Source organism: Crocodylus siamensis, chromosome 4 (assembly GCF_052110815.1).
Source record: "Crocodylus siamensis isolate JL-2025a chromosome 4, ASM5211081v1, whole genome shotgun sequence".
NCBI classification, from domain to species: Eukaryota; Metazoa; Chordata; order Crocodylia; family Crocodylidae; genus Crocodylus; species Crocodylus siamensis.
Genome location: NC_143398.1, coordinates 157118655 through 157145499, shown reverse-complemented (window position 1 = coordinate 157145499; position 26845 = coordinate 157118655). Strand labels below are relative to the sequence as shown.

Genomic DNA, 26845 nt, shown 5'->3' with positions numbered 1-26845 from the left:
AGCAGGGCCGCCCTAGTGCCCTGCGGCAGCAGGCAGCTGCTCTAGTTAAAACGATCTCGGGTTGCAGCAAGGGAAGTTTAGGTTAGATTTTAGGAAACATTTTCTCACTAGAAGCATAGTAAAACACTGGAACAGGTTACCCAGAGAGGTGGTGGAATTTCCATCCTTAGAAGTTTTTAAATCTGGCTAGATAAAGCTTTAGCTGGATGATCTAGTTGGGGATGGTCCTGTTTGAGCAGGAGGTTGGACTAGATGACCTCCTGAGGTCCCTTCCAACCCTGCTTATCTATGATTCTATGACTAGGAACTGTTTGAGGGCAAGAAAGGAAAGGAATCATATAATTATAGAAAATTCAGAAAGCCTCTGGCCCCAGGCCCACGTGCTTTCTCTCCATCTGGCCTTGGTGACTCACCATGCAGACACAGTCTCGGCAAAGATGGTTATTGCTCTCACCCAATATCTTGGCTTAGTCCATTTTCCTCTTTGGGTATGCCTTTCCCACTTCTGACCCCCTCTGGCTAGCATGGATCCCTGCACACAAAGAGAACTGCTTATTGCTGAATTTCTCTTATTGCATATTTTCATGGGTGCAGGTGTGAGCAAGTGTTAAATGTGCCTCAGCCACCATTTTTAAGCATGGGAACACTGATGCATAAGATGCTAGAGTCTGTTAGAGCATGGTAATTACTCTGCATTAATCAGTAATTACCTCAATTAATCAAGTGTGCTCCAATGCGCTGTAATTACAGCACATCACAGCAGCCTCACTGCTCATATGTAGGACCCCTCAGTGTCTATGATGTTCTTCTTGGGAAACACCTTACATTCTTCACTGGGAGGAGAGGAAACTTTTTACCCATCTCCCCAATCTCCTGTCTGCAGAAGAAGCAGTGATTTTATTTCCCCCTGCAAACCCAGTACATTCCCTAAACTGTACAGAATTTTAGAAGCCAAAAGACAAACAGGGTCACCCTCCTGGGGCCTGCAGGTCAGGAGTGAGGGGTATCAGCAGAAATGTGGGTGGCTGCAGGTTGGGAGTGAGGGGCACCGGCATGGTCTGTGGGGCAGGCTACTGTGGGTCAGGAGTGAAGGGCAACAGCTGGGCAAGGAGTGCTGTGGCTTGAGAGTGAGGAGCAGGGCACAGGCATATCACTGCCCCCCTCTCCCCCACAATCATACTACTCCAATTGGAATACCAATAAAATAATGTGTTAAATGAAATCATACACATTACTTGTTTGCATGGCAGAAAAGAAAGTTTTATTAGAGAGAATTTTCTTAGGAAATGGTAGACCCGAACTGCAGAATGAAGGCATTAAAGTAACTGACTGGCTACAAAGCAAACACAAAATGAAGGCAATGGGCAGCATGCCAAACCAGATGGTGGCCCATCCAAATTGCTCTAGTAGCATCCGCCGCCTTCTTTGGATGGACACATAGGAAATGCGTTGGTTTCCTGTCTCATTGACTATAGATCTGTCCAGAAGGGCCTAATACATAGGATGCTTGTGTCCCTCTTCTTGTCCTAGCATTGTTTTGATGGCCCTGTTGAGGAAGAAAAGAAACCATCATACAGCAGAGAAAGCAAATCTTGTTGGCAACACTGAGTCCTAAAATGTTCCCATTTATTTAACGTCCCACTGCATTAAGAAAAGCATCAAGGAGGAGGGAAAATATCAAGTGGCTACAAGCTTAGAACAAGAGAGAAAGACCCACTTGTAATGCTAATAACATGCATTTTAACTTTCCCTGGGAAGGCATGAAATGCCTTTTCTTCTTAAATTTTCTCTTAACAGACAAGTTCTTTTCTCTTTCTTGGCTTTATGGACTTGAAGACTTCCGCAGACCTAGGTACCAGGCTAGTTTTAATTTGCTGTAGTGTAGCAGTGATTGGATTTTGTAAGCAAGGAGGAAGTGGGGGATGCTAGTAAGTCACTATCTAACTGTGAAGAGTATTCTTACCTGTCATCTCACCACCCTGGTACTGAGAGTGGGAAGATGAAGAGTAGGACTGGGAGGACCTACCACCTCCTCTGCTGGATCCTACTTCAATCCCTCCTTGAGAGAAGCTGTGCAAGGGAAAGGATTTGGGATAAATGAAGCAACAGCTAATTGACAAAAAAACCTGAAGTAATTCACACATGTATAGCAGATGTGACAGAAATTAACCTATCCTGCACTAAGGAATGCTGGGTTCTTTTTTCTAGCTTTGTGATTGACTGTCCTTCCATGTGTTTTCTGGAAGTCAAAACAACAACACTGAAAGAGTAGTCGACTTTTTGCCTTTTTTCCATACAACAGCCAAGACAGCAGTGCAATGCATTTTTGCATGATGGCTGTTCAGATGTCCCAAACAGGACAGAATCAGGTGCAAATCAATGTTTTGGTGTAGATCTGAACAGCCTCTCCCGATTCATCTGATTGTATACTCGTTTAAATAAAACAGCCCCTCAGTGCAAGTAGTGTCCAGAACACTTTGCGCAGCCTCCCACCCCAGCATTTCCCACTGTTACCTTAATGACTCTATATCTCCTTTAAATAGTCAGCTAGACTGAACTCTGGCTCTGTGACCTGATACCTCTGCAGTGCACATACGTAATGTCTTGCTGTCCTTCCTGCAGCAGTCCTCGGTATGTCGCAATCTCCTGTTCCAGGCGGGTCTTGATGCCGAGGAGCATCTTGTACTCTTGGTTCTGACTCTCCATTTCACAGCGCAACTGAGCCAGTTCCTCCTCCACACAGTTGATCATGGCCTGGATCTGCTGCAGCTGGGCACCATAACGAGCCTCAGTTTCTGCCAAGGTGTTTTCCAGAGAATTTTTCTGAATATTGAAGAATAAAATACAAAATGGGAGACCTGGGGCAAACTTGATCCCTTTGTTACAGGAGTATGGGATTTTACTGTACAAAGCTCTGTGAGTCCTGCAAGGGAAGAGTTTTGCCAAGCTGGATACTCCAGTGGTTCAAAAAGAAGGGCAAACCATGGCCCTTTCTCTCAGTCCCCACATGTGCATGTCAGAGTATATGTGGACAAAACCTGAGGCCATCACATACCGTGCTGATCTGGGCCTGCAGTTCAATCTCCAGGTTTTGGTATTCATGTCTCAGTTCAGTGAGCTGGTGGCTAACTGTCTGCACCTCCTGACCACTTGATGTGACCTGCTGATTCACCTCTTCCATCTGAAATACACAAACACAGAAGTCTCTGGTTGTGGGAGGGTCTTCAACCCCTATAAAGACTTTAATGAGGATTAGAATAAATAAAAATAATATAGTCATTGGCTTGAAGGCAATCATTCAGGGGTTGTATTAGCTTTTTACTGATATATATTCCAGTGTTACTCAAGCCTAGACTGAAATGCCTACTACCTTCTCATAATTTTCATTTTACTCAGCTTTGCTAATATACATCAGCCTCAATCTGAAATACCTTTGCTATTATACTCCTTGTTCCAACCATACTCTCACCAGTGCACTTCATCACTGATGTGGAGCATTGGATTTTGTTTTGCTGCTAAAAGCCACACATGATCTATTAATATTAATCTATTCCATTTAGTGTAAGTTATATTAATATTTTCCTCTTATTCTTACTTTATAGCAAAGTGTCCCTTTCTTTTTCCTCAAGGGCAGTATGGTAATAGTGTGCATGGCTTACCTTGACTTCATACCATTGTTCTATTTCTCTTCGGTTTTTTTTAATTATTTCCTCATATTCCTCTCTCATGTCATTCAGCATCTTTGTCAGATCTTGACCAGGAGCAGCATTGACTTCCACACTCACATCACCACCAGTCTGGGATTGGAGTTGTCTCATTTCCTGGCATGAAAGACCAAGCATCAAAGTTAACAAGCAAAAACATCATACAGCTATGAATAAAGCTGTTATACATGTTGCCTAGCTCTTCAGCAAAAACATAGTAGGGATGTCCATGATGAACTCCATAATGTTTGTTGCTGAGTTAGTGATACCCTGGGCACATCTACATGAGACACTGACTGCACAGTAGCCCAACAATACTGCACAGAAGCACGTCACAGCACGGACAGTGCTAGTATGCTACTGTGCAGTATTATTAGACTAGTGCACAGTAGCATCACTTAAAAGATGTTCACCAGCACTACTGCACAGAAACTCTTGTTATTGCATATTTATTTAGTACTGCTAATACAAATACTAAATAAATGCACAATAATGACTGAGCAGGAGTGTCTTGTGTAGATGTGCCCACTATGGTTTGGACTTGAAGCTAAAGGGAGGAAGCTTAAAAGAGCTAAGTGTTTCACCAAAGAAAATGCCAACTGCTATGGTAAAATTGGTCTCTACTTCCCGCCAAGTCACCAGCTGATGTGGATCCTGTGTTTGGTCATGCTGTTGGTCAAACTAATTTGATAGTTATGTTTTTCCTGATAAATGAAGAGTCACCGCTTTCCCTGAATTGGTGTGAGTGCAATGGCCTTCATCTGGATTTTCTTCCACCAGAATGAACATCCAGTCGCCAAGAACAGTCATGCTATAATGACTCTTAAAATGTAGTTTTCTTTCATTCATATTGTTTTAATGGGTTTATCTTACCTCTGCATGGTTCTTCTTGAGTGCATTCAGCTCATCCCTCAATACCTCAAACTCTGATTCCAGGGCAGCCCTAGTACGAGTGAGTTCATCCAGGACCTGGCGCAAGCCATTGATGTCAGCTTCCACACTCTGGCGGATGATCAGTTCATTCTCATACCTGAACCAACCAAGAGGGGCAAAAAAATTAGTGTCTGAGGCTAAGCCCATGATAAAAGTAACCATTATATGTGCCTGTTGGTACAAAAATCAGTCCATTTAGCAAATTTGCAACTCACAGCACCTCTCTCCCAAATGGCTTTGAATTTCAATGACTTCTTTAAGCATTAGCATAAAAGATTTTCCTTGCTCTTTTACTGTCACTCTCATATGAGTCAGTCTTTCTCTGATGTCAGTACATTGTAATGCACTTAAGAAGATAAATTTAGAAAATATCTTCCCTTAAATTATAAAAATAAAACAAAATTGTCTATATATATTTTTTGGACAGTATCATAAAAATGTCCTGACATCTTTTCCTATGAGAGAGAGCTCCCATCCTCAGTCCCCCTTCACCCAATTAGATATCATATAATAATACACACTGTCCAAAAACAAAATGGGCAAAACCTCAAAGTAATTCTCAATTGTCCTAGAAGGAATTTCTTGCTTAACTATACTCCCACCAATTGTAGTGTCTTCAATACTTCAATAAAGCTGTACTGAGAGAGAAAGTAATTTGGTAAATAAGAGAGACATATAGTCAATGCATAACTCAAAAGGTACACAGTCAGCTGCTTCTCTCCTGAAGATCTGAATTTATCATAGCCAAAGACAGATGCAAAAGAAACATTTAGTAATCTCATATAAACACAGCCACTCTTTTGAAAGTTCATCTGAACAGCACTGTTGTCTGTTATCATGGATAGGTAACTTTCGAACTCTCCTTTGGAAGATGGCTTTGATTTGGTAAATTCACAAGTGGGATGTGAAATGGGTTCATTTGTCTATAATAGAGAAGTACTTACTTCATTCGGAAGTCATCAGCAGTCATCCTGCTGTTATCAATATCCAGAAGCAATTTACTGTTGTCCACAGTTGCAGAAATGATCTGGAAAAGAGGAGGTTACATTTGGACACCCCACATAACGATTCTTCATGGTTGAGAGGTGCTCCAAAAGCAGTGAGAGAGAGAGAGAACACAAACATTTGCTCAGACTGTCATCTTATTGACAATTCAAAGTTGAAGTTAATGGAAAATAGTGAGCATTTTGTCACTGACATCAGTAGTTACAGGACTGAGCCTAGGATAAAATGTTGCTTCTGCTCATACATATATAAATCATTAAGTCAGCATCCAGAATATTTATAGTGTTTGGCTTAAAAGGAAAAAAAAATCCATGCACTGCAAAAGAAAATATGAGAGTATCCCTATTTAAAAAAAAGGAGCCAGAATATTCAGCACGTTAAGTGATCTGGTTAGCCAAAATGCCTGAGATTTTTTAAAGCGTGTATTATGTTTTGACAATATAGACTACAGAAGCCGAGTTTATCCATAAGCAAAACCCGAAGGCTGTCTAACCACAGAGGGTAAGGGGTCTGGAGTGATACCAGGTGGAAACAAGGAAAACATGAGGAAAATCATTTCTTTGTTTTAGTCTTTAGGATGCCTTTAATCTGACTAAGAAAGCTATGCATGAATATGTTAGGTGTTGTGCAAATACACAAGGAGACAGCATTCCAGCCTGCAGGTTAATGATTACAATATGAAAATATTTTTTTCTGTACAGTTTCACATTAAGTGAGTATCTTCGATGGATCCTTGTAATGTGTTATATATTTTTCTCAGTTTTTTAACTACTACTCTCAATTTTCTTTATAAGTTCATGAAAAAGGTGAATGAAGTTAACTGAAGCAGGTCAGGATTTTAAAAAAATTACTGGTGATCTTTGCCCCCTCTAATTTTGGGAACTTAACTTGACAAGCCTTAAAAATGCCTGATTTTTAAAAGATGTCCAGCAATTTCACAATTTAGGTTTCTGTACAATCAAGCATATTCTGTATAACTTTTGATCTCGTGTAATTCTTACTTCCTTCATCCAACAGAACTCAGATGGAGTGGCTGGGAAAGATTCAGTTTGCACAGCCCAGTGCTTCACTGGTCCTTCAGTTACTTATGCACTGAGCACAGCACAGCTCTCTCTCTTCCACCATGCTGTGTCCACAGGAGAACCCCAATCTATAGGTTTTTTGCATGTAGAGATAGGGGAGTAGCTGGGAAAAGTAGCAACAGGACTGCCTATGCAGATTTCTGCCATCAAATGGAAAATTCTTCACTGACCAGCTTTGGCCTTTGCACCGCATTTTGGGAGACTGAACTTTCTGACTCTTTGTCTTCACCAATTAAGGTCTCAAGAGGAAGTCCCACCAAATGAAACACCTTTCCAATGGATAGAAAAAAAAACAGTTTCTCACCTGATTTTGGAGTTGTTCAATTGTCTGGTAATATGGGCTGTAGTCTTTGGAGATGCTGGGACCTTGCTTCCTGTACCACTCGCTGATTTTTTGCTCTAGGTCAGCATTTTCTTCCTCCAGTTTGCGCACTTGGTCCAGGTAAGCAGCCAGGCGGTCATTAAGGTTCTGCATGGTTATCTTTTCGTTACCAGTCAGAAGGCCCCCGTCCCCACCACCAAAGCCACCTTCGAAACCACCTCCAAAACCACCACCAAAGCCATCACCAAAGCTACCACCAAAGCCACCTCCAAAACCACCAGAAAAGCCACTACCCAGTCTACCACCAATGCTACCACCACTTATTCCTCCTCCATACACAGTGCTGCATACTCCCCCACCATAACTTCCACCACCCAACCTTCCACCACCATAACTACTGCCACCTGCTACAGAGGTGGTATATTTTTTAATAGAGACAGAGGAGCTCCCACCACCACAGCTACCAAAGCCACCACTTCCACCACTTCTGTAAGAGTGGCTAGAGGTTTTTCTGATGCTACAGCTCATAATGAGAACAAGGAACTATCCAACCCTTAAAAAAATCTAATGTTGCAGCTTGGTAGGGAAGCAGACTGTGAAGGCTGTGCCTTTTGGTGCTCTCTATTTATATGTTCTTTCCTGGGTGTCAGCAATAGGTTAGTCCAGCTTCCCATGGCTTTTGCCAGCTTTATAGTTCCAAGAGTTAAGCGCTGGAGGGAATATCTTTTTACTATGGGATACATACCCATTCTGTATAGTTATATCTGTATTCATGCATGCAAAACATGCAGTTATTTCAGGTGGGTGGCTTTGTGTAGATTTTATGAAAGATAATGTATTGCTATATTAGCCTGTGAGTGAAACCCATTGTATTGCTATTTCTATATCCTGGCAATGAATTGCTTATAATGTCAAGAAGTAATCAGGGCACAACTACTGTATTGTGATTCCTTTATTATCATAAGTGGTGGAAATTCTTTCTTCCAACTACTGTTGTTCGTTACTAATCATCAATAATGAATCCCATTTCCTGCACTCTTAGAGTAAGTTTTCTTTAATGCCTTTTGTTTGCTGAATTTTAAAAATGTAGTTTGCCCCTGTTTTTTTCTATTCTATCTGATATACACATTATACATTTAATTTTTCCCTATTGGATAGTCAATGTAATATATTTTTTCTTCCTTCAACCTGCTTGAGCCATGGTCTTGCCTGCACACCTTTTCTGAAAAGATCTCTGAACATGAATTAGTTTTGAATCATTTTCCTTTAGGAAGAAACTACACAGCAGAAATATTAAAAATGCATCACTTGTATAGGAGAAAAGGCTTTACATCTTCTTGCAAGCTACACATTAATTTGTTCTTTTTTTGTTTTACATGAATGGTAGACAGATGACAGTTGCTGTGAAAGAAAATTCTGTCCAGAAATCCAGTAAAAAAGGCTAGATCTTTAATTACACTCTTTACTGAGATTTGTTTAACTGGGAGGCAGTCCTTTCTACAGTGTGGAAACACTTTAAAACAGACCTAATGAAACCACAAAGAAGGTAAGCCATATGGTGATAGCTCTTTTCTCACACAAAAGACTTAAATTATCAGATAGGTAGGAAAGCCCATAGTGAATGGGAGCGGCTTTCCATAATTCTGACTGGTTAAACTCACTGGGATGATGATCCATGAATAGACACTTTTGTTGGTTTCTGGGGTTTTTCGAGGCTCTTTTCCTTATGTGAAAAAAATAAACTGCTAATGACTTGTACACCCCCGTATGAGATCTCATTGTGGAATACATTGTAAAAATCTGGTCTCAAGCACAGAAAATTGTTTGAATGAAAAACCTGGAGCCTGGATACTTATCTGAACCACCAAAGCCAAATTGTTCTAAAATCATCCCAAATCTGAAATCGCATCCAAAATTTAAAATTCAAAATGTTGAATTTCTTTGAATGAAGGAGATGCTGGTTGTAGCCGTGTTGGTCTAAGGGCATAGGCAGACAAGGTTCTTTGGGTAGATGTGATATCTTTTATTGGATCAACTAAATAATTGGAAAAAATGTTCCTTGTAAGCTTTCGAGTACAGAATGAAAAGGGGTGTTTGTACCCAAAAGCTTACAAAGAACAATTTTTCCAATTATTTAGTTGGTCTAATAAAAGATACCACATTTACCCAAAGAACTTGTCTGTCTTTGAATGCGGGATGTATTCCCACAAGAACTGTTGCAGAGAAGAGCTCCTAGGGTGACCAGGGGCATAGAGGAACCGTCTTAGAAGAGGAGTCTAAAATAACTTGTCATTTTATCTTAAAAAATGGAAACTGAGAGGGGGGATGACTGCTTTTTACAAGCAGCAGAGGAGGGCAGTGTTCAGCTACAGGACAATGTTAGTACAAAAATAAATAGCTACAAACTGACCATGAAAAGAATTAGGCTGAAAATGGGGGGAAAAAATTGTAATTATCTGAGAAATGAGGTTCTGGAATAGCTTCCTAATAGTAATGGGAGTAACTGATTTTTAAGATGGAACTTGGTCAGTTTGGGAAAAGGCCTATATGATATAGATATCTATTTCAGCAGCAGATTGGACTGGATGTCCTGGGGTTGCTATGTTCTCCTGTTTTTGTACCTACATACAACCCTTTCAGAGGAAAAGTTACAATGAACCCTGCATTACAGAGGGTTATACAGTCTTTAAGACTGCACAGCAATGACTTCAGAAGCGAAGGGAACTTCTTCGTGAGGAAGTTAGACTATGAAGAGAACTGATCAACATTTTGAATTTTTTAAATTTTGGATACGATTTCAGATTTGGGAGGACTTTAGAACAATTTGGCTTTGATGGTTCAGATAAGTATCCAGGCTCTGGGTTTTTCATTCAAACACAATTTTCTGTGCTTGAGACTTTCCTAATTCTGCATTTTTTGGGGCATCCTCCCAAAATGCATTGTGTTCACAATAGCAACTATTACTAAAGGAATCCTTTCATTGCTAGCTTTGCCAATGGTGGGCAAGTTTGCTGGAGGGTCTGGCGAGGGGGTGTAATAACCGGCTGAAGGATGACAGAGCATTCATATTTCATTCTCTTGCTTCTCACAGGGCACCCACTTCTTCAGACATATGAAAAATAGTTTCTTTTTTTATTAAGATTAATATAACCGCAATACTTTGCCTGCCCTAACTCGTTGGTTTCGAAGGGTTTTTGAAACTGTTTGAGTCACTTTTACAAATGAAATGAGAACTGTTTTTCCATTGGGTGTGTCACATTTTCCTTGGAAGAGTGTTGAGATCTTCCTTATCCTTTCCTGCACAAGGATGATTCCTAACTGGCATTAACTCTGGTAACACTAACTTCATATCACCTTCTCTGCCTCCCGCTTCTCTGGTGGAAAATTCAAAATAGTGACATTATAAGCCTTCATCAAATATGGGGTTTGGGGTTTTTCTAATAACTGACCTATAGAGAGATTCTGCTATAAAATGAAACATAAAGACTTAATTTTGTTTAGCCTTTCTATTTGTGTTAAATCAAGGCCTGCTGGACCACTATTGGCATGAGTTATTTCTTTTAATAAAATATAAGTTATTTAAAAATATGAAGTAGAGTTGGGACCAATATATAGCTAGCATCTGATTGAAATGTGCATCCATTCCCTCTGAAGGTGGTTGATATCTCTGTGAGATTCTCCTGCAGCTGTTTCATGACTTGCATGTCATCTTAACTACTGAATATCTGCTTATTATTTTACTCACAAAAAGCAAGCTGAAATCAAGCCTTTTATTTATTTATACCAAGAGGCCCTTGCCTAATCCTATATGCATTTTCTGCATTAGAAAACACATTTTTACCAGAATGCACAAACTTCTCTGTATGAAAAATTGTATTTTCAATTCAGTTTTATATAATAGTAGTTATCTCCCTCTGGAATAACTTGTATTAAAACATGTACAAACATATAGACAATCCTAACCAGTAGCATGAATCATTTTAATTCTTGTCTGCACTCTTTGAAATGTAAGTAACAGAAGTAGATTTAGTTTTTATGCACCACAGAATGAACAGTTAGAAACTGAAAATTTTCAGAAGCCACATGTACTGTACATGCCCTTCCCTTTTCCTGGCATCATTTCTCATGCTAACCCTCTGGACCTATGACTTTTTTTAATCTTTTGACATATGATACTCATGAAATCAGTGACTGAAGCTAATAGCAATAACCATTGGATAGCCAGTGTAATAGCAACAAGACAGCCATCTACTTTGTACCAGCTTCTCAAATGACATAAAGCCCCCCTTCCTTCCCCTGACAGGGTTTCAGTATTAAAAAAGAAGAAAAGGTGGGGGAGACTCCTCCAGGAAGAAATGGGAGTCAAGTAACCCTTAGCCCTTGCCATGGTTTGACCAGATTTTCCTGTCATTTCCAGATAGAGTATAGAAGGACCATTTTTTACTTAAGGCACTATTGAATTCTATGTGCCTCAGGTGCCCAAGTGTGTTGCTATGCTGCTTGCTCTAACTGAGCCACTGCAAGGTAAATTCAGCCTGTTTGTGTGCCACGGAGTAGACAACAATGACGATCAAGTCTAGGAATATGAATCATCCCTATAATTATGCATTTCATATGCACCTCTATGATTTAGTAATGGAGATAATTACAACAAGCTTCTCAAAAACTCAAGTGACAGGAGTGCACTTCTGTGAGACAACAATACTGAAAATTTCCCCAGTAATACAGGAGCTAGAATCCACAGTTGACCCTGTCCTGTCCCTCAGACCTCGGAGTTAAAATCTGAAGAAACTGTAACATCGCAGACCAGGTGACACAAAGATTATAAATTCCTTTAACTTCATCATGTGACAGATTTAGCAGCAGTTGTGAATCCTGTGCTGGATTGCTGACATACACATTACATTTAATGGGGGAATCAAATGAGTCATGGCTTGTGTCCGAAACTAGTATTAGTGTTACCTACCTGATGAAGTCACTATTTTCTACTGCTCTGCCCAAATTCAGTCAGACTGTAGGACACCCAGATAAATTTGGCAATACATCCATATTCACTTCTGTTCTCCAAAACCTGTCCCTGTAAACATTATTTTTCTGAATTATTCCTCTTTTCTTTATTTCTCAGCTAACCCCTATGCGTCCTGATAGCTTTGCAGAATGTGACTCCAGTGTCAAGGTCTTCTGAACATGCACCTTGCAATTTTACCTGAATGAAAGGCATGTGTATCTGTGTGTTGTTACCTTCTTCCCTGCATATTGTATGCAGCATTTCACTCAACATAGGTACAGTACAATTTTCTAGTAAATGTGTGGAGTGAACAACCAGGGGAGATAATGGATGCTAAATTCAGGATCTAGTGTTGGTCCTATGATAACAATTTTCTCATTCAGGGATCTTCACCACAAAAACAAAAAAATAGCTACTAACTACTTAGCTTCAGTATCCCCAGCATGTTTACTGTAAACAAGGACAGCAACTACTTTCTAATTCCATCTTTATTATTTAGGCTTCCTCATACTACAACACTAGCAAGTTGTAATAGCAGTGAGGCATTCTGTCATATCAACTAGCAATAACATCAGAGCTACAGAGAAATGTGCCACAAAATAAAATCTATGCCAGCCTCTGAGAAGCTAACTGCAACAGTCATGCCAAGCCCCCAGCAAGCCAGATGTTAATCTGTGTAACTGAGTTTGGCCCGTTTGCACCGACAGTGGGAAATTGAGATTTACCTGGCCCCATTTTCAGATGGCATGATCCCCAAAGGATTATCAATGATCACAATTCACAGACTTACTCATCTGTTTTACTGAACATTTCTGTTATGCAAGAAAAGGTTCTTACTGCATTTACTCAAATGTAAAATAAATATAAGACAAGATTTTCTCCCCCAGTAAGGAAGGGGAAAAAAGCTTCTCATCTTGCATTTATATACAAGGAAAGCTGATTAAATACACTGGGTGCATCAACACGTCACCCTACAGTGATGTAGTGAAGTGCTAAGTCGCCATACAGCGTGCTACAGGTGACATAGCTATCACAATGGTCTACAGGTTGCTTAAGTGGTGCACTCTGTATCTACAGCATGCAGCTATGGCAACGTAGTAGGGAAATCTAAGCATGCACCACCTGCACAGTGCAGTAATAACCCATACTGCATCGTGCTTTAGTACTTCCAAAAGGAAGTACTAAAGCAGAGCATTGTAGCAATGTGACCACATAGTGACATGTAGATCCGCCCACTGTCTATCATAAAACTGCTGCCAAAATCAACATGTGCTCAGTAATGGAAACCAATTATGAAACTAATCAAATGTATCCAATACTCACCATAACTATAAAACACATGGCCCTTATAGGCAAACATATTGTTGGGAACGTATCAAAAGAATAGGTTAGCATAACCCATCTGAATAACATACATGGTAGTGCCCGTTGAGCACAGTCTCCTTCAGGACCAACTCCTTTTCAAGTCATGGTGAGCCGCTATACTGAATATATTTTTATTTCTTCACTCACAAAGCTGAGCTGTGTCTTTCTTTCCCATTTCCAATTATTCCTGTTTCTTCACCAGCCATAAATGTCTGGTAAGCATCACCAAATAGGGCCCCAAACAGTTCATCCAGAATCCCTTTGTTTCCCCCTCTCTCAGCCTGTCATGTATGATTAGTGTGGCCCTTCCCTCCATGAGGTGGAGCCAGACCAGGTTGCCTGTTCCGCATCTACTTATAAATTTCTGGAGGATACCAGAGCTTGTGACAAGAACACCTGGTTTCAGTCATGAGTAGGGGGGGTTAATTAACACATGGCGGCTTTGTTGAGGTAATTGGAGTCCACACATATACTGAGCACTGCTGAGCTGTGGGGTCACCATGGCTTGAAACACTAACTGCTGGGGCCTAGCCCAATGTCCTCAATTGTAAATCATAAGCCTTTTGGCTTTGGACTAGTATCATGCATTCTTTTTACCATCTATAAATAAATACAAAAGTGCTGCTTAAAAATATGTGTATGGAGTACCTGTGTTGTAACTTGCACCCAGGAACAATTAACTCCAGAAAAATAATCTCATCATGTGGAGCCTGGTCAGAGCAATGCTGGCTGGCAAGGAGCCCCAAAGGTCAGCCTGCCAGCCCAGGGCTGCTCCAGCAGGGCTCAATGGGCTTCAGAAGGACTGGCTGTGGCACAAAGGAGCTTCATCATGAAACTATCCAGCAGGCAGCCCACACAATGAAACACCCTCATGTCCAAGTCAGTTGGGTTAGCATCTATATGTGTGTTACTACACACAAAAAACTCCACAGCAAAGTAGTACATCTATGTACAAGTGCTACACTGCTATGGAGTGTATTAGTTTCCTGCACCCTGATAGGGGTGCATGTGTAGATGTTGAGGTATTTATTGTGGAGCTAATTAGTCACCTCTACAGAAAAGATGCTGTAGAGGCAAAAGGCAATGGGGAGGGGGGAACTGATCCCCATCTTTATTTTCCTTACTGTATCAGTGGGAGGGTGACAACTTCAAGGCAAGCTACCAGTACTTGGATTCTATACCTGGAAAATGATAACAAATTTAATTAGTTTCCATAAAATAGAGTCCAATTGTTGGGGAATTGTTTTATATTCAGGATCATCTTGTATTTGAGTGAATATGATCATTTTCAGACTTAGCAAATCAAACACATTTAGAGAGTTAAGCTCGTATGTTGATGGTTCCTGGAGTTGATAACAATATATGCAGGGCAACAGAAAAAAGACAGCATCCTCTAGAGGTCAATAGCATAACCACAGTTTGATTACTCCTGGAATAATCCTGATACTATTTGCCATGAACTTAGGTACCCTTTCTCTGGGTTATGAGTTCAATATGAATATCTCAAATAACTAGCTCTGTACAAAACAATTCTTGGGGGTTTTAGGATCTCATTCTTCATGGCTGTGCATCCCTGTGAATGCTTATTGGGGCATATGCATAAGACCGGGCTAAAACTCCTACTAATCAAGGACATTCAAGTGCAAGTCAGGCAAACCTTGACTTCACTATGATTTTGTGCTGTGCAGAAGACAGCATCCCCTAAAAAAAGATTGGATATTTCCATTTCTCCTACTTTTTTTTCTAATGCTGGGATACTTTACATGGGAGTATGGACCTTGTATTTCTTGAGACTTCATTGTATTGTTCTCCTTCCCCAACATTTGGACAGAGATGCATTTCATCTTCAATCATTGGTTCTAGACTGGCTTTTAAATTGAGTTGAAGAAGATAGTCTACTAGTAAATAATCAGGGCCTCTGACTCCATCTGTTGGTGGACGGTGTCTACTATTTTTTTCAGGAAGTGCACAACCTCAAATAATATTGTACCATCTCTGCTCTTGGATTTCTTCATAGCTCTTGTGGTTCATATACTTTTTTCATATAGGACCTGGATCATTTGGGATGTCATCCTGGGATCAGCTAGGTCCCTAACATGTATTCTTAGTACAGCTTGCAAAGCCTACAGCTTTGGAAATTGCTGTCTAAAGTAGGCATTCAGATCTCAGTTTGTTAGCCTTCAAAGAACTGCACAAAATTAACCTTTTAGCCAAAACTCTGCAAGCTGGTTACAGCTAAGGATTACATCTTTTTTTATTTTATATATTAATTTTCTAGAATTTCTAGCATTTATTAATCAGAAGAGGCTCATGGGAAATTCTAAACCAATACTTGTTTCAATGAAAGATGCTCCAGATACCCAGCAATAGATATTATGGGTGTGCGAAGCAGGCCCTATTCGATTCAGATTCAAATTCGGCACAAATCATGGACAGTGATTCAATTAATTGATTCAGATCACTGTCCCTGATTCAATTCGACTGAATCTGAAGATTCAATGCTGATTTGGAGAATCAGCAGTTCAGACATAGACACTGCTTTAAAAGTTTTTTCTACATACCTTGAGGTAGCAGGCTTAGCTCATGAACGCTGCAGTACTGGGGTGCAAGGAGCATCCCACAGGAGTGTGGGGGGGGCCCTCTATGTGCTCAGTGGTGAACCCAGAAGTGGACCAGAAGTACTTCCAGTCCATTTCCAGGTCTGCCAGGGAGCATGCTCTCTACTCTCCCCATCACCTCCCAAGCTCAGCAATCAGCCATGGGAGGACCCTGGGTGCCCCCTCCTCCCAGACCCAGGAGGCACCAGTCACCAAGCCTGGGGGATGCACGGGGGCTCCCCTGCGTGCTACCCGGCAGACCTGGAAGTGGACTGGAAGTGCTTCCGGTCCACTTCCAGGTCTGCTGCCGAGCACACTGGGGAGCCCCCCATGCTTCTATGGGACACTCCATGTGCTCCAACATTGCAGCACTAATGAGCCCCTGCTATCTAGAGGTATGTAGAAAAAATAGTTAAAGCTGTGTCTATGTCCGAATCTCCAAATCTTTCTGAATCTCCCCAGATCAATTCAGAGGGTTCAATTTGATTTAGAGAGATTAAAGGGTCCCCTGATTCAATTCGTATTCAGAGACTTGGCCACCAAATTGGGCCAAATCTCTGATAAATCAAATCATGGACTGAAACTTTGCACAGCCCTAATAGTTATACAGTGGAGTCGCATCATACACGCATTTAACTTACGCAAATTCATCATACGCGTATGCCCTGGAGTGCCAGTTGTTTGGATTCAGCCTAAAGCTGCCCCCCGCAGTGCTGTTCACGGGGCCAGCAGCCCTTCTGGGAAGCTGTGCATGCTGGCCAGGCAGGAGTTCAGTGCAGGCTGCCCTAGAGGGAGCAGTTGAATGGGGGAGGGAGCAAACTGTACCACTGGACAAGCCCCACCGCTCCCCTCCACCCCCAGCCAGCTCCTGGGACCTAGCGTGTGTGCAGCCTGCAGCTGCCCCCCCACAGCGCTGTGCATGGGACCAAACAGCTACATTGGGAGCAGCCCTGCTGGGAAGCTGTGCATGCTGGCCTGGCAGAAGTTTGGTGCAGGCCAGCTCATTTTCAAGGGTAATTTTGAGTATAAGTGATTTTCACCTTATGCGCTGACTCTAGAACCTAACCCCTGTGTAAGATGCAACTCCACTGTATGTTATTAAAATAAATATTAGAACATATTTTACTGGGTGAGACAGGTGATGATGTGATTAAATTATGATTCTTGTTGATAATTTATCACCTGTCTTACTTCTAAGTGTTGCAGTAACCATGCGATGAAACACTTGTGAGAACTCTGAGGGAGGTGGGCGTTCAGTAATAGCAACGTTGGGTGCGGTCAAGAGAACCAAGGTGTAGCTCCTCATTCTCTGCTTAGACTGTGCCTACTCCAGCTAGGATACAGTCAGTAAAAAACAATTGTAATGGAACTGCAAGGAGTCTGGCCAGCAAAATGATGACATTTGAATCATGCAAAATGTGAAATCAGACATTACAGGATTAACAATAATACTGTAGAATAGTAAATATTTCAGCAACATAGGTATTGAAGGATATTCCCTGTTTTAAAAAGCAGGAACTGAAGACAAAGCATTATATATTTATCCTATAATAGACTAAAGAAATAAGGACCCATGTGGCTAAAACAGAACCTGTTTGGGTCCAAGTCACTTTGGGGAAGGATGATAAAAAAAGACCCCTTGTAGTACTGATAGAGTGCTGACTTGGAATCTGCTTACAGGCCCAGATTTGTATAGAGAACTCTGTAATGTAATTATTATTAGGAATTCTATAGTTATAAGAGCTTTTAATGTCCCAGATTTGAGAATAAATGTTACTTATAATGGCAGGGCCAATGAGAGTTTGTTTTATGTTTGCTTTTTGTATGGAACAAGGACATTACAGAAAGGCTAGTTACAGAAAATAACTTTGGATTAGGTAATCATGGGTTGATTCACTTGCATTAAATAGGTCAGTAGCTCCGATTTTAGATTTCAAAAGGGCAAAATTTGATAAATTAACAGAACTTCTTAGTAAAATCACTTGGGCTGAGGACTTCAGGGGCTCAAAGGTAGAGGAAGCCTGAAATGTCTTCAAGTTCAAAAGCTAAAATTACCAGGAATCTCTATCTAAAGAAAGGAGGAAAATTGTAGGAAGTGATGTAATATCTAACTGAATGAACAACCACAACAAGGAGCATATTAAGAATAAACAGAGAACTAAAATATATGCAATGAAAAATGGATTGATCAGCAAATAAAGCTATGTATTATGGGTCAAGTCATGTAAGAATAAAGTGAGAAATGTCAAAAGATAAGCTAAATGTAATATTCCTACTGTGGCACTAGGTGTGCCTGCCATTTTAAGGCCCTGGAGCTAGCAGTCTCCAGGTGCTTAATGAGGGCAGCCATTTTAGGCTCAGGGCTGCCTATATAAACAAGGTAGTTTGGCTGCCTGGAGAGGCAGCAACATTGCCTGGTCTGAGGGCTGCCGAGTTTCATCTGGAGGTAAGGAAGGAGGTGTAGGGGATGATAGGAGGCTCCTGGTCCTGGGTACGACCAGAAACTACACCCTGCTGGGAGTGGGTGGCCTGGTGGGGCTCCCAGTGGCATGGGAGCCCCCAGGAAATGCCAGGACAGTGATCACCCCAGTGAATGGTGGGTTGAGGAGCCTTAACCCCTAGCTCTCACCTTAGGGTGGGTAGTGGTACACCGGAGGTAGTTGTAGGGGTTTGAGACCCCAAGGAGGACAGTTGGGGCCAGGACGGCTACGGCCACCTGAGCCCACCTGTGGAGGGAAGCCCTTAGACCCCAAGTAAAGGAGGTGTTATGAGCAGTGTGGAGCCCCCAGTGGGGGGGGGTCCGCATGTGGAGCCCCAAGTGTGAGGGGGAGGGCTTGTCCAGAGGGTGAGAGAGCTAAGTCCTGACCCCAGTAAGTCCTCCAATGTGGGGAGGCAGAGTTTGGGTTGAATATAACATCTGAGCCCCAGTTGAGAGGGGGCAGTGCTGAGGAGCCATAGTGAGAGGGGGCAGTGATCAGAAGCCCCAGGGAGAGGGCAATGTGGAGCCCAGTGAAGGGAGGATGGGGGCTCAGCCAGAGAGAGAGAGCAGAGTCCTGATCCCAGTAAGTCCTCCAATGTGGGGAGGCAAAGTTTGGGTCAAATGTAACACCAGTAGTAGTACCATGACCTGCTGCCCGGCGGGGGGAGTGAGAGTCCCCTGTGAGACCCTGAGGCACCAGTCATGGTGTGAGGTACCCCAGTTCCCCGTGTCTGTAAAGGAGGACCCAGAGAGGGGGACCCTGGGAAAAGAGTACAGGTCATACAGCTTCCCCTGACTGGCCCAGGTGGGGTCCAGGACCAGGAGGGTCAGAAGGGCAAAGAGGCCCACTGAAAAGGATGCCCAAGAGCCAGGGGCCTGGGGTCCCGACTGGCCTGGAGGTGGGCCGGGGCTAGTGTGAGCCAAAGGTCCCAGTGAGGGGACCACACCTGAAGGGGAACTTCTGGCAGGGATATATGTGGCCCAGTATGATGGTGGCAGAGTCCGCCTGAAGGGAGGAACTCAGGTGGGAGTCCTACAGCAGGATTCTGGGCCCCATCATGGGGGACTGGCATGTTTTGAAAACATCATGATGTCATCAGTGAGGCTTCGGCTGCAGTGTAGGGGAGGAATGGAACTGCAGATAGCACCCCCTAGCAGCGGGGCAGTAAATGGGCAGCCTCCCTCCTAACTACATCTATTAATTAATCAATTAAGACCAAGGTGTGGCAGGCAAGAAGGCAGATGGTTTGCCCAAGATAGGTGGGTGGGCCATGCAGAGATTGGCACCGGTAAGCCCCTTGTTACACCTGCAAAGGATACTAAATCTCTCTCTCTCTCCCCAAAGATTTTTCAGTCACTCAAATGGGAAGGCAACAGACAGCAAGAAAAGGGAAACGGAGATTGCTAGCAGCAGGGATGAAATGAAGATTAAAGAGAATCTAGAATGGCCCTCAAGCTAAATGAATGTGTCATCTCAGTTTCCTGTGAAGAAAATGATGTTCACGAGATGGGGTAAATACGGAGTGGATAATGGGAGCAAGGGCGTAGAAATGAACCTCAGCCAAGGTGGAAGGAAATTTCAAGGAGCTTAATGCACTCTGAAAGTAATGGCATGTGAAATTATAGGTTCAGTGGCAAGCATCAGATTGGGTTTTTTTATCTTATGGTTGGGGAACAGCTAGTGTAGAGCCTCCATCTAACAAGAGGAACAAGTAAGTGATCTAAGCAACTAGAGGCCAGTAAATCTACTCTTAATAGTATGTGAGTAGTAGGGGTGTGCGAAGCTTTGGTCCCTGATTCAGTTTAGTGGAGATTCAGCCCAATTCAGTGGCTGAAGCTTCAAATCCACATAGAATCAGAGGACCCTTTTAATCTTTCTGTATTGAATTGGAACCCTCCAAATCAATTTGGAGAGATTCAGAAAAATTCGGTGATTCAGACATAGGCACAGCTTTAAATGTTGTTTCTGCGTACCTCCTGGTAGCAGGGGCTTGTGAATGCTCCAGCGCTGGGGCGCATAGAGTATCCCACAGAAGCATGAGGGATTCCCCAGAGCGATCGGCAACAGACCCGGAAGTGGACCAGAAGCACTTCCAGTCTGTTTCCAGGTCTGCTGGAGAGTGGGGGGGGGGGGGGGGGGGGGGGGGGGGGGGGGCGTGTGCCCCCCCCCCCCAGCTTGCTGACTTGTGCCTCCTGGGTCTGGCAGGGGCATCCGGGGTCCTCCCACAGCTAATTGCTGAGCTTAGGAGGTGCAGGAGAGGGGGGAGAGCATGCTCCCTGGCAGACCTGGAAGTGGACTGGAAGTACTTCTGGTCCACTTCCAGATTCACCGCTGAGCACATGGAGGGCTCCCCTGCACTCCTGTGGGATAAACCCCACCATCGCAGCATTTTCAAGCTATGCCTGGTACCTCAAGGTATGTAGAAAAAACTTTTAAAGCTGTGTCTATGTCCAAATCGCTGATTCTCCAAATCAGTATTGAATCTTCACATTTAGATTCAGCCAAATCAAATCAGGGACAGTGATTTTAAATCAATGAATCAAATCACTGTCCCTGATTCAGGCTGAATCTGAATCCAAATGGAATAGGTCCTGCTTTGCACACCCCTAGTGAGTAGGCTTCACCGAATTCAGTTTTTATAAATTAATATGTAATTGCAATGGCTAAAATCAGTGTTTAGTTTTTAGCATTTATTTTGATTTTTAGCAATTAAAATTTTCAACATTGTGCAAAATTGGGGCCTTTTTATCTTTGATTTTTATTTTTCAAAATTGTATGAAGTTAGGGGTGTAAGACCATTTTTAGTAATGAGGGTATACTGTAAAAAGCTTTATAAAATGATTTCAAAATATGCAAAGTAAACTTCCATAAATTAATACATCATACCCACTTTATAAATAATTCTCCTCATTTATCAGGAAAGAGCCAGGTGGACAAGAACAAGAAGACGAGGTCAGTGGCACTCCCAGAGCTCTGGGAACACCAGAAAAGGTGGCAGCTGCCCTCCACTCTCCCTGTACTTAGCCAGCCTTGCCCAGGTACAAGCCTGCTGCCACCAGGCTAGAGCTTTGAATGCTCTTCCCTCTTCCCCCTTTCCCTTTCCACTGAGGCAGCCCCTTCCCAGCACCAGTCTAGCCAGGCTGCAGCCCCATGCCCTGCTTTAGAAGTGCACTGATACATTGGTCTGATATCGGATCGGTACCGATACAAAGAAAACTTCTGTATCAGATTTCAACCTGATAGGACAGATAATTTGGCCAATAAATGCCTGTGCTGTGGAGCCACAGTGCAGTGAGGAACACAGCTGGCGGCATGGAGAGCTGCCTCCAGCTGGTAAATCTGGTGTGGTAGAAGAGGAGGGGGAAGGGAAGCAATGAAGGGGGCATTGATCTGCCCCCCCACAGTGAGGGAGGGGGTAGGAGCTGCCCAGGTGGGGTGGAAGGGGCCAGAGCTGCAGCTTCTGGGTGGAGGGAGGTGGCTCCTGCTGCTGCTTGTACTCTGGGAGAGCATGGGGAGCAATGTGCCCCCTGGATCTGCACAGTGCAAGGTGGGCTGCAACCAGTGCTGCATGGGCTCTTTTTGGTGGACGCTGGGCTCAGAGCAAGCACCAGAGGTGCTGGGAGGATGCTGCATCCACCTCAGATTTCACTGCCGCTCCGCTCCCAGCACCACCAGTACCAGCCATCTGGCACAGTACCAGCTCAATGCCCCATGTCCACCCATGCACCAGGAAATGCCTGCCCCAGGTGGCTGGTGGCAGCAGCACTGGGAGCAGAGTGGCAGCGAAATTTGGGGTGGATGTAGCATCCTCCCCATGCCACTGGCGCCTGCTCCAATCCCAGCCCCCACTGAGAAAAGCCCTATGCAGTCCTGGCTGTGGGCCAACCCACCCCACACAGATCCAGGTGTCACATGCCCACCCCTTGCACCCTCCAAGAGAGCAAGCAGTGGCAGGAGCCACCTCCCCCATTCCACAAGCCACAGCTCCACCCCCCCTAACTCCACCTGTGCAGTTCATGTCCCTGCCCCCTCCCTCACCATGGGGAGTGTTGATCTATGCCCATGCACCCCCTCCCCCATACACCCAACTCCTGCCCCACACACACACACACCGTTCCCCATACACCCACTCCATGCCCCACATCCCGTGCCCGACATACATGCACTCTTCCCCACCCGCCCACCTGTGCATGGGGGGGAGCTGCCACCACTGAGGGGAACACCTGGGGGGCAGTAGGGGATACAGGTCATATGTGAGTGTCACTGGGAGTGCTGTGGCTTGGGAGTGAGGGACAACAACATGGGCAGAGGCAGAGCACCATCATATCAAGCCTGCTCAGTAAGGCTGTGTGAAGCTTTGGGTGGTGATTCAATTTGGAGGAGATTCGGCCTGATTTGGTGGCTGATTCTCCAAATCCGAATTGAATCAGGGGACCAATTTAAAGGTCTGTATCGATTCAAAGCTCTCTGAATCTTCAGCAAAGATTTGGAGAGCTTTGATGATTCGGGCAGTCCCTGGTGGCTGCAGCATAGAGCTGCAGCTGCTCCGAGCTGGTAAGTACTAGGGACAGGGCAGGGGAGGATGGGGGAAGGAACCATTCCAGCCCCCCAACCCTCCCCTGCTCCCCCAGACACCCGACCCCTGCCTGCTCCCCCAGCCCTCCCCATGGCTGCCTGGTGCTCACTAGGTGCTGCTAGGTAGGGGGCAATTCTCCACTGCCCCACACTCCATGGGGGGGCTCTGCATGAGCCCCTTTGTACCCCCCACTCCTCCCCCTGCTGCCCCACCTGCCAGGGCTTTGATCCTTTAAGGAAAGTCCCGGGACTCACCACTCCTGGTGCAGCCTGGGGGTTTTAGGGGCTTGTGCAGAGCCCCCCACATGGCGTAGGCACCAGGGATCATCCCCTGCTGGCAAGAGCGGTGAGTCCCAGGGTTTCTTCAGGATTGTTTTTTTTCTTAAAGGGCCAGAGCTGGCCCATGCAGGGCACCTGTGGGGAGCTGGGGGAGTGGGGCAGGAGTTTGGGGGCTCATGCAGGACCCCCCATGCAGCATGGGGCAGTGGGGATTGCCACCCAACCCAGCAGCACCTGCTGAGCCATGGCATTTTTTTCCTCAAGTGCTGGGAGATGGGGCAGGCGGGGCAGCCATTGCTGGGCTGGGAGAGGGCGGGGGATGGGCCTGGCCTGGCTGATTCAGAAATTCAGAGATTCGGCTGAATCAAATCGGGACAGTGATTCAAACCACCAAATTGAATCACTGTGCCCCGAATCAGCCAATTCTGAATACAAAGCAAATACTAGCTGCTTTGCACAGACCTACTGCTCAGTGCCCCAAAGGAGTGGTAGGGACAGCCACAGCTGGATCTGCATCCTGGCAAGTGAAGGGGGCAGGGGAGTTCTGATTTTTCCATGGTAAGAAAACCAAAATCAAATGCCTCTATCTATATCTATATCTATATCTATATATAGCTATATATATAAAGTATTTAGAATTTATTTTCTTCTAATGGTTGAGGCACTGATAGGCTTCCAAATTGCTTTAAAACTGTAAATATATCAATAAAACATAAGTGTTTAACACTATAGTGGTATTTCATTTTAATCACTGAAAAATGCCGGTTTGGGGGTTTTTAATCAAAGAATTCTGGATTTTTTTTAACAGAACAAAACAGGTTCCCTGGATTAGGCCCCAACTAGTTGCTAACAGCTTAACTGATGCGTCATTAGGCTCCCCTTTGTTTTCCCCTTTAACCTCTTCACCCCCTGTCCTTCCATCTCTCTCCACTGTCCAATAATAAGGCAAGGGTTCCCTGTTATAGCCTCCTTTCTATAAATTCCAGTTATTACAAATGGAAATGTTTTATTCTCTCAGCCTGTGAGTGTGTGGTGATGTCTCTGCTTATCAATATTTATCAATAAAAATCGGATCCTACTAAGCCTACCCATATTCAGTAATGATAAAAATGGAATGGGTGCAGAGAAGAGCTATGGGATCAGTGGACTGGAAAACTTATTGTAAGAGAGGTAACTAAAAGAGCTTGGCTTGTTTAGTGAGGCAAAATGAAAACTGAGCAGAGATATGATTACTTTCTATAAATCTATTCCATGTAATATAAAAGAACCATGTAAACTAGATATTGACACAGAAATAAATGGGGTGTAATTTCCAATGGGGAAAAAAACCCATAATTGCTTTTAAGATAAATCACAACCTGTTTATGAAAGGATTTATATGGCATGCCTGCAGGGGACTGTCTTGGTGACCCAGAAAGGCCTATGTTCATTATCAAATTCACTAAGCCATACAAAGGATTTTTCATAAATGTCCAGAAATAGGCTTTCCTATCTGCATTCATACATACTATAGCTGATCCAACCAGAGAGGAAATATTACCATCAATGTTTATATCTCATGAAGGAAGCAGCCCCTGGAAATATAATTCTTCCGACACATGGGTTTTTCTTTTATAGCTTTCTGTTCCTTTTTTAACTAGTGGATGTCCGTGCTATCACATCTTTGTGTCTGCAGGTCAAAGGCATGCTCTAGAATATGCCATATTTAATGTAAAACTAGCTTCCCTCAACTTTCTCTTCCCCTTCCTATACATATTGATTTTTGTGTGTGTTGGGGGGGGGGAGTTGACAGAAAAGTTATTCTGGTCCCAAGATTTATACATGCATAGATTCATAGATGCTAGGGTCATAAGGGATCTCATCAGATCATTGAGTCTGACCCCCTGACAGGAAAGAGTGCCCCCAAGGTAGGGGAAAGCACCACCTCCCTTGGAAGCCCATTCCCAATTCTGGCTACCCTTACCATGAAGTTCTTCCTGATGTCTAACCTATATCTGCTCTGTGTCAGTTTGTGACTATTGTTCCTTGTTACCCCAGGAGGCGCCCTGGTGAACAGAGCATCTCCAATTCTTTGCTGCCCCCACTAATGAATTTGTAGGCGGCCACAAAATCACCTCTCAGCCTTCTCTCTCGGAGGCTGAGGAGGTCCAGGTCCCTTAGTATCTCCTCATAAGGCCTGGCCTGCAAACCCTTAACCATGTGAGTGGCCCTTCTCTGGCCCTTATCCACATTATTGTTAAAGTATGGCACCCAAAACTGGACACAGTACTCCAACTCCAGTCTGATCAAAGTCACATAAAGGGGAAGTTTCACCTCTTTGGATCTATTCGTCATGCATGATAAAGTGCGGTTAGCTTTGTTGCTGATTTTGTCACACTGACGACTCACATTCATCTTGGAGTCCACTAGGACTCCAAGATCCCTTTCCACTTCTGTGCTGCTGAAAGGGTCATTCCCCAGCCGGTAAGTGTGCTGGGTATTTTTACACCCTAAGTGCATCACTGCATTTGTCCTTGTTGAACTGCATCCTATTGTGTTCAGCCCACTCTTCCCACCTGTCCAGGCCCACCTGCAGTCATATCCTACCCTCTGGTGTGTTCATGTTACTCCACAATTTAATACCATCAGCAAACTTGGACAGAGTACACCTCACTCCCGCATCCAAGTCACTGATGAAAACAGTGAAGAGTACAGGTCCAAGGACCAAGCCCTGCAGGGCCCTACTGCTCACATCATTCCAGGTTGATACCAACCCATCCACCACCACTCTCTGGGTGTGACCCCCAAGCCAATTTGCCACCCACTGGACTGTGAAAACATCTAAGTCACAGCCTCTTAATTTATGTATGAGAACAGGGTGAGATACTGTATCGAAGGCCTTCCTAAAATCTATCTAGTCATAATGGAGTGACATGATTCCTGAATCTAAAAGGTCTTCTTTATGGAAAAAACACACCCATCTCAATACACATTGTGCAGAGGTGGCCTGGTATTTACAGCTGAACTGTATGCCCACAAAAAAGTATAAAAAAAATACTTCCCAAACACAAGTTCCTGGTTGCATTAGACAGAAATAAAGGTTTATCAGAGAATGTATTCACCAAAAGGTAGATTATTGTGCATGGTACAGTTTAACTCAAATATCAATGATTGAACCCATACAGCATTGCAGATGGAAAGGGCATAGTGTGTGATAGGCAGGAAGGTGGCCCATCTCAATGGCTGTGATGAGTTCCTAGGGACAGATTGCAGAAGCAGTGCTAAGTAACTGTTAGGAGCTTTTCTCCTTGTTCTTTGTTCAGGTATGCAGGACAATGTAGACAACACACTTTAACTTTCTCTCTGAACAATGCTGAGCTGGAGGATCATTGGTATCTCTGGTTAGGATTTTTTTCCATACCCTGTTGAGACATGGAGGGCACCATTCATTAATTTAGCAATGCAATAAAACCACATTGACAACAAAAAATCTGACAAAAAAATGGAATTGGGGAA

General features: G+C 43.6%; 1 protein-coding gene across 1 annotated transcript; it reads right to left on the bottom strand.

The window, feature by feature from the left end:
- Positions 1 to 1447: 1447 nt before the first annotated feature.
- LOC149866910 (keratin, type I cytoskeletal 19-like) lies at positions 1448 to 7574 on the bottom strand. Its single transcript, XM_090041191.1, has 8 exons — positions 7029 to 7574; positions 5582 to 5664; positions 4578 to 4734; positions 3660 to 3821; positions 3056 to 3181; positions 2597 to 2823; positions 1964 to 2070; positions 1448 to 1546 (listed from the first exon to the last, which is right to left on the bottom strand). The coding sequence occupies exons 1-8, from the start codon at positions 7572 to 7574 to the stop codon at positions 1527 to 1529; spliced, it is 1428 nt and encodes a 475-aa protein (XP_089897317.1). The 3' UTR covers positions 1448 to 1526.
- Between the last annotated feature and the right edge of the window lie 19271 nt (positions 7575 to 26845).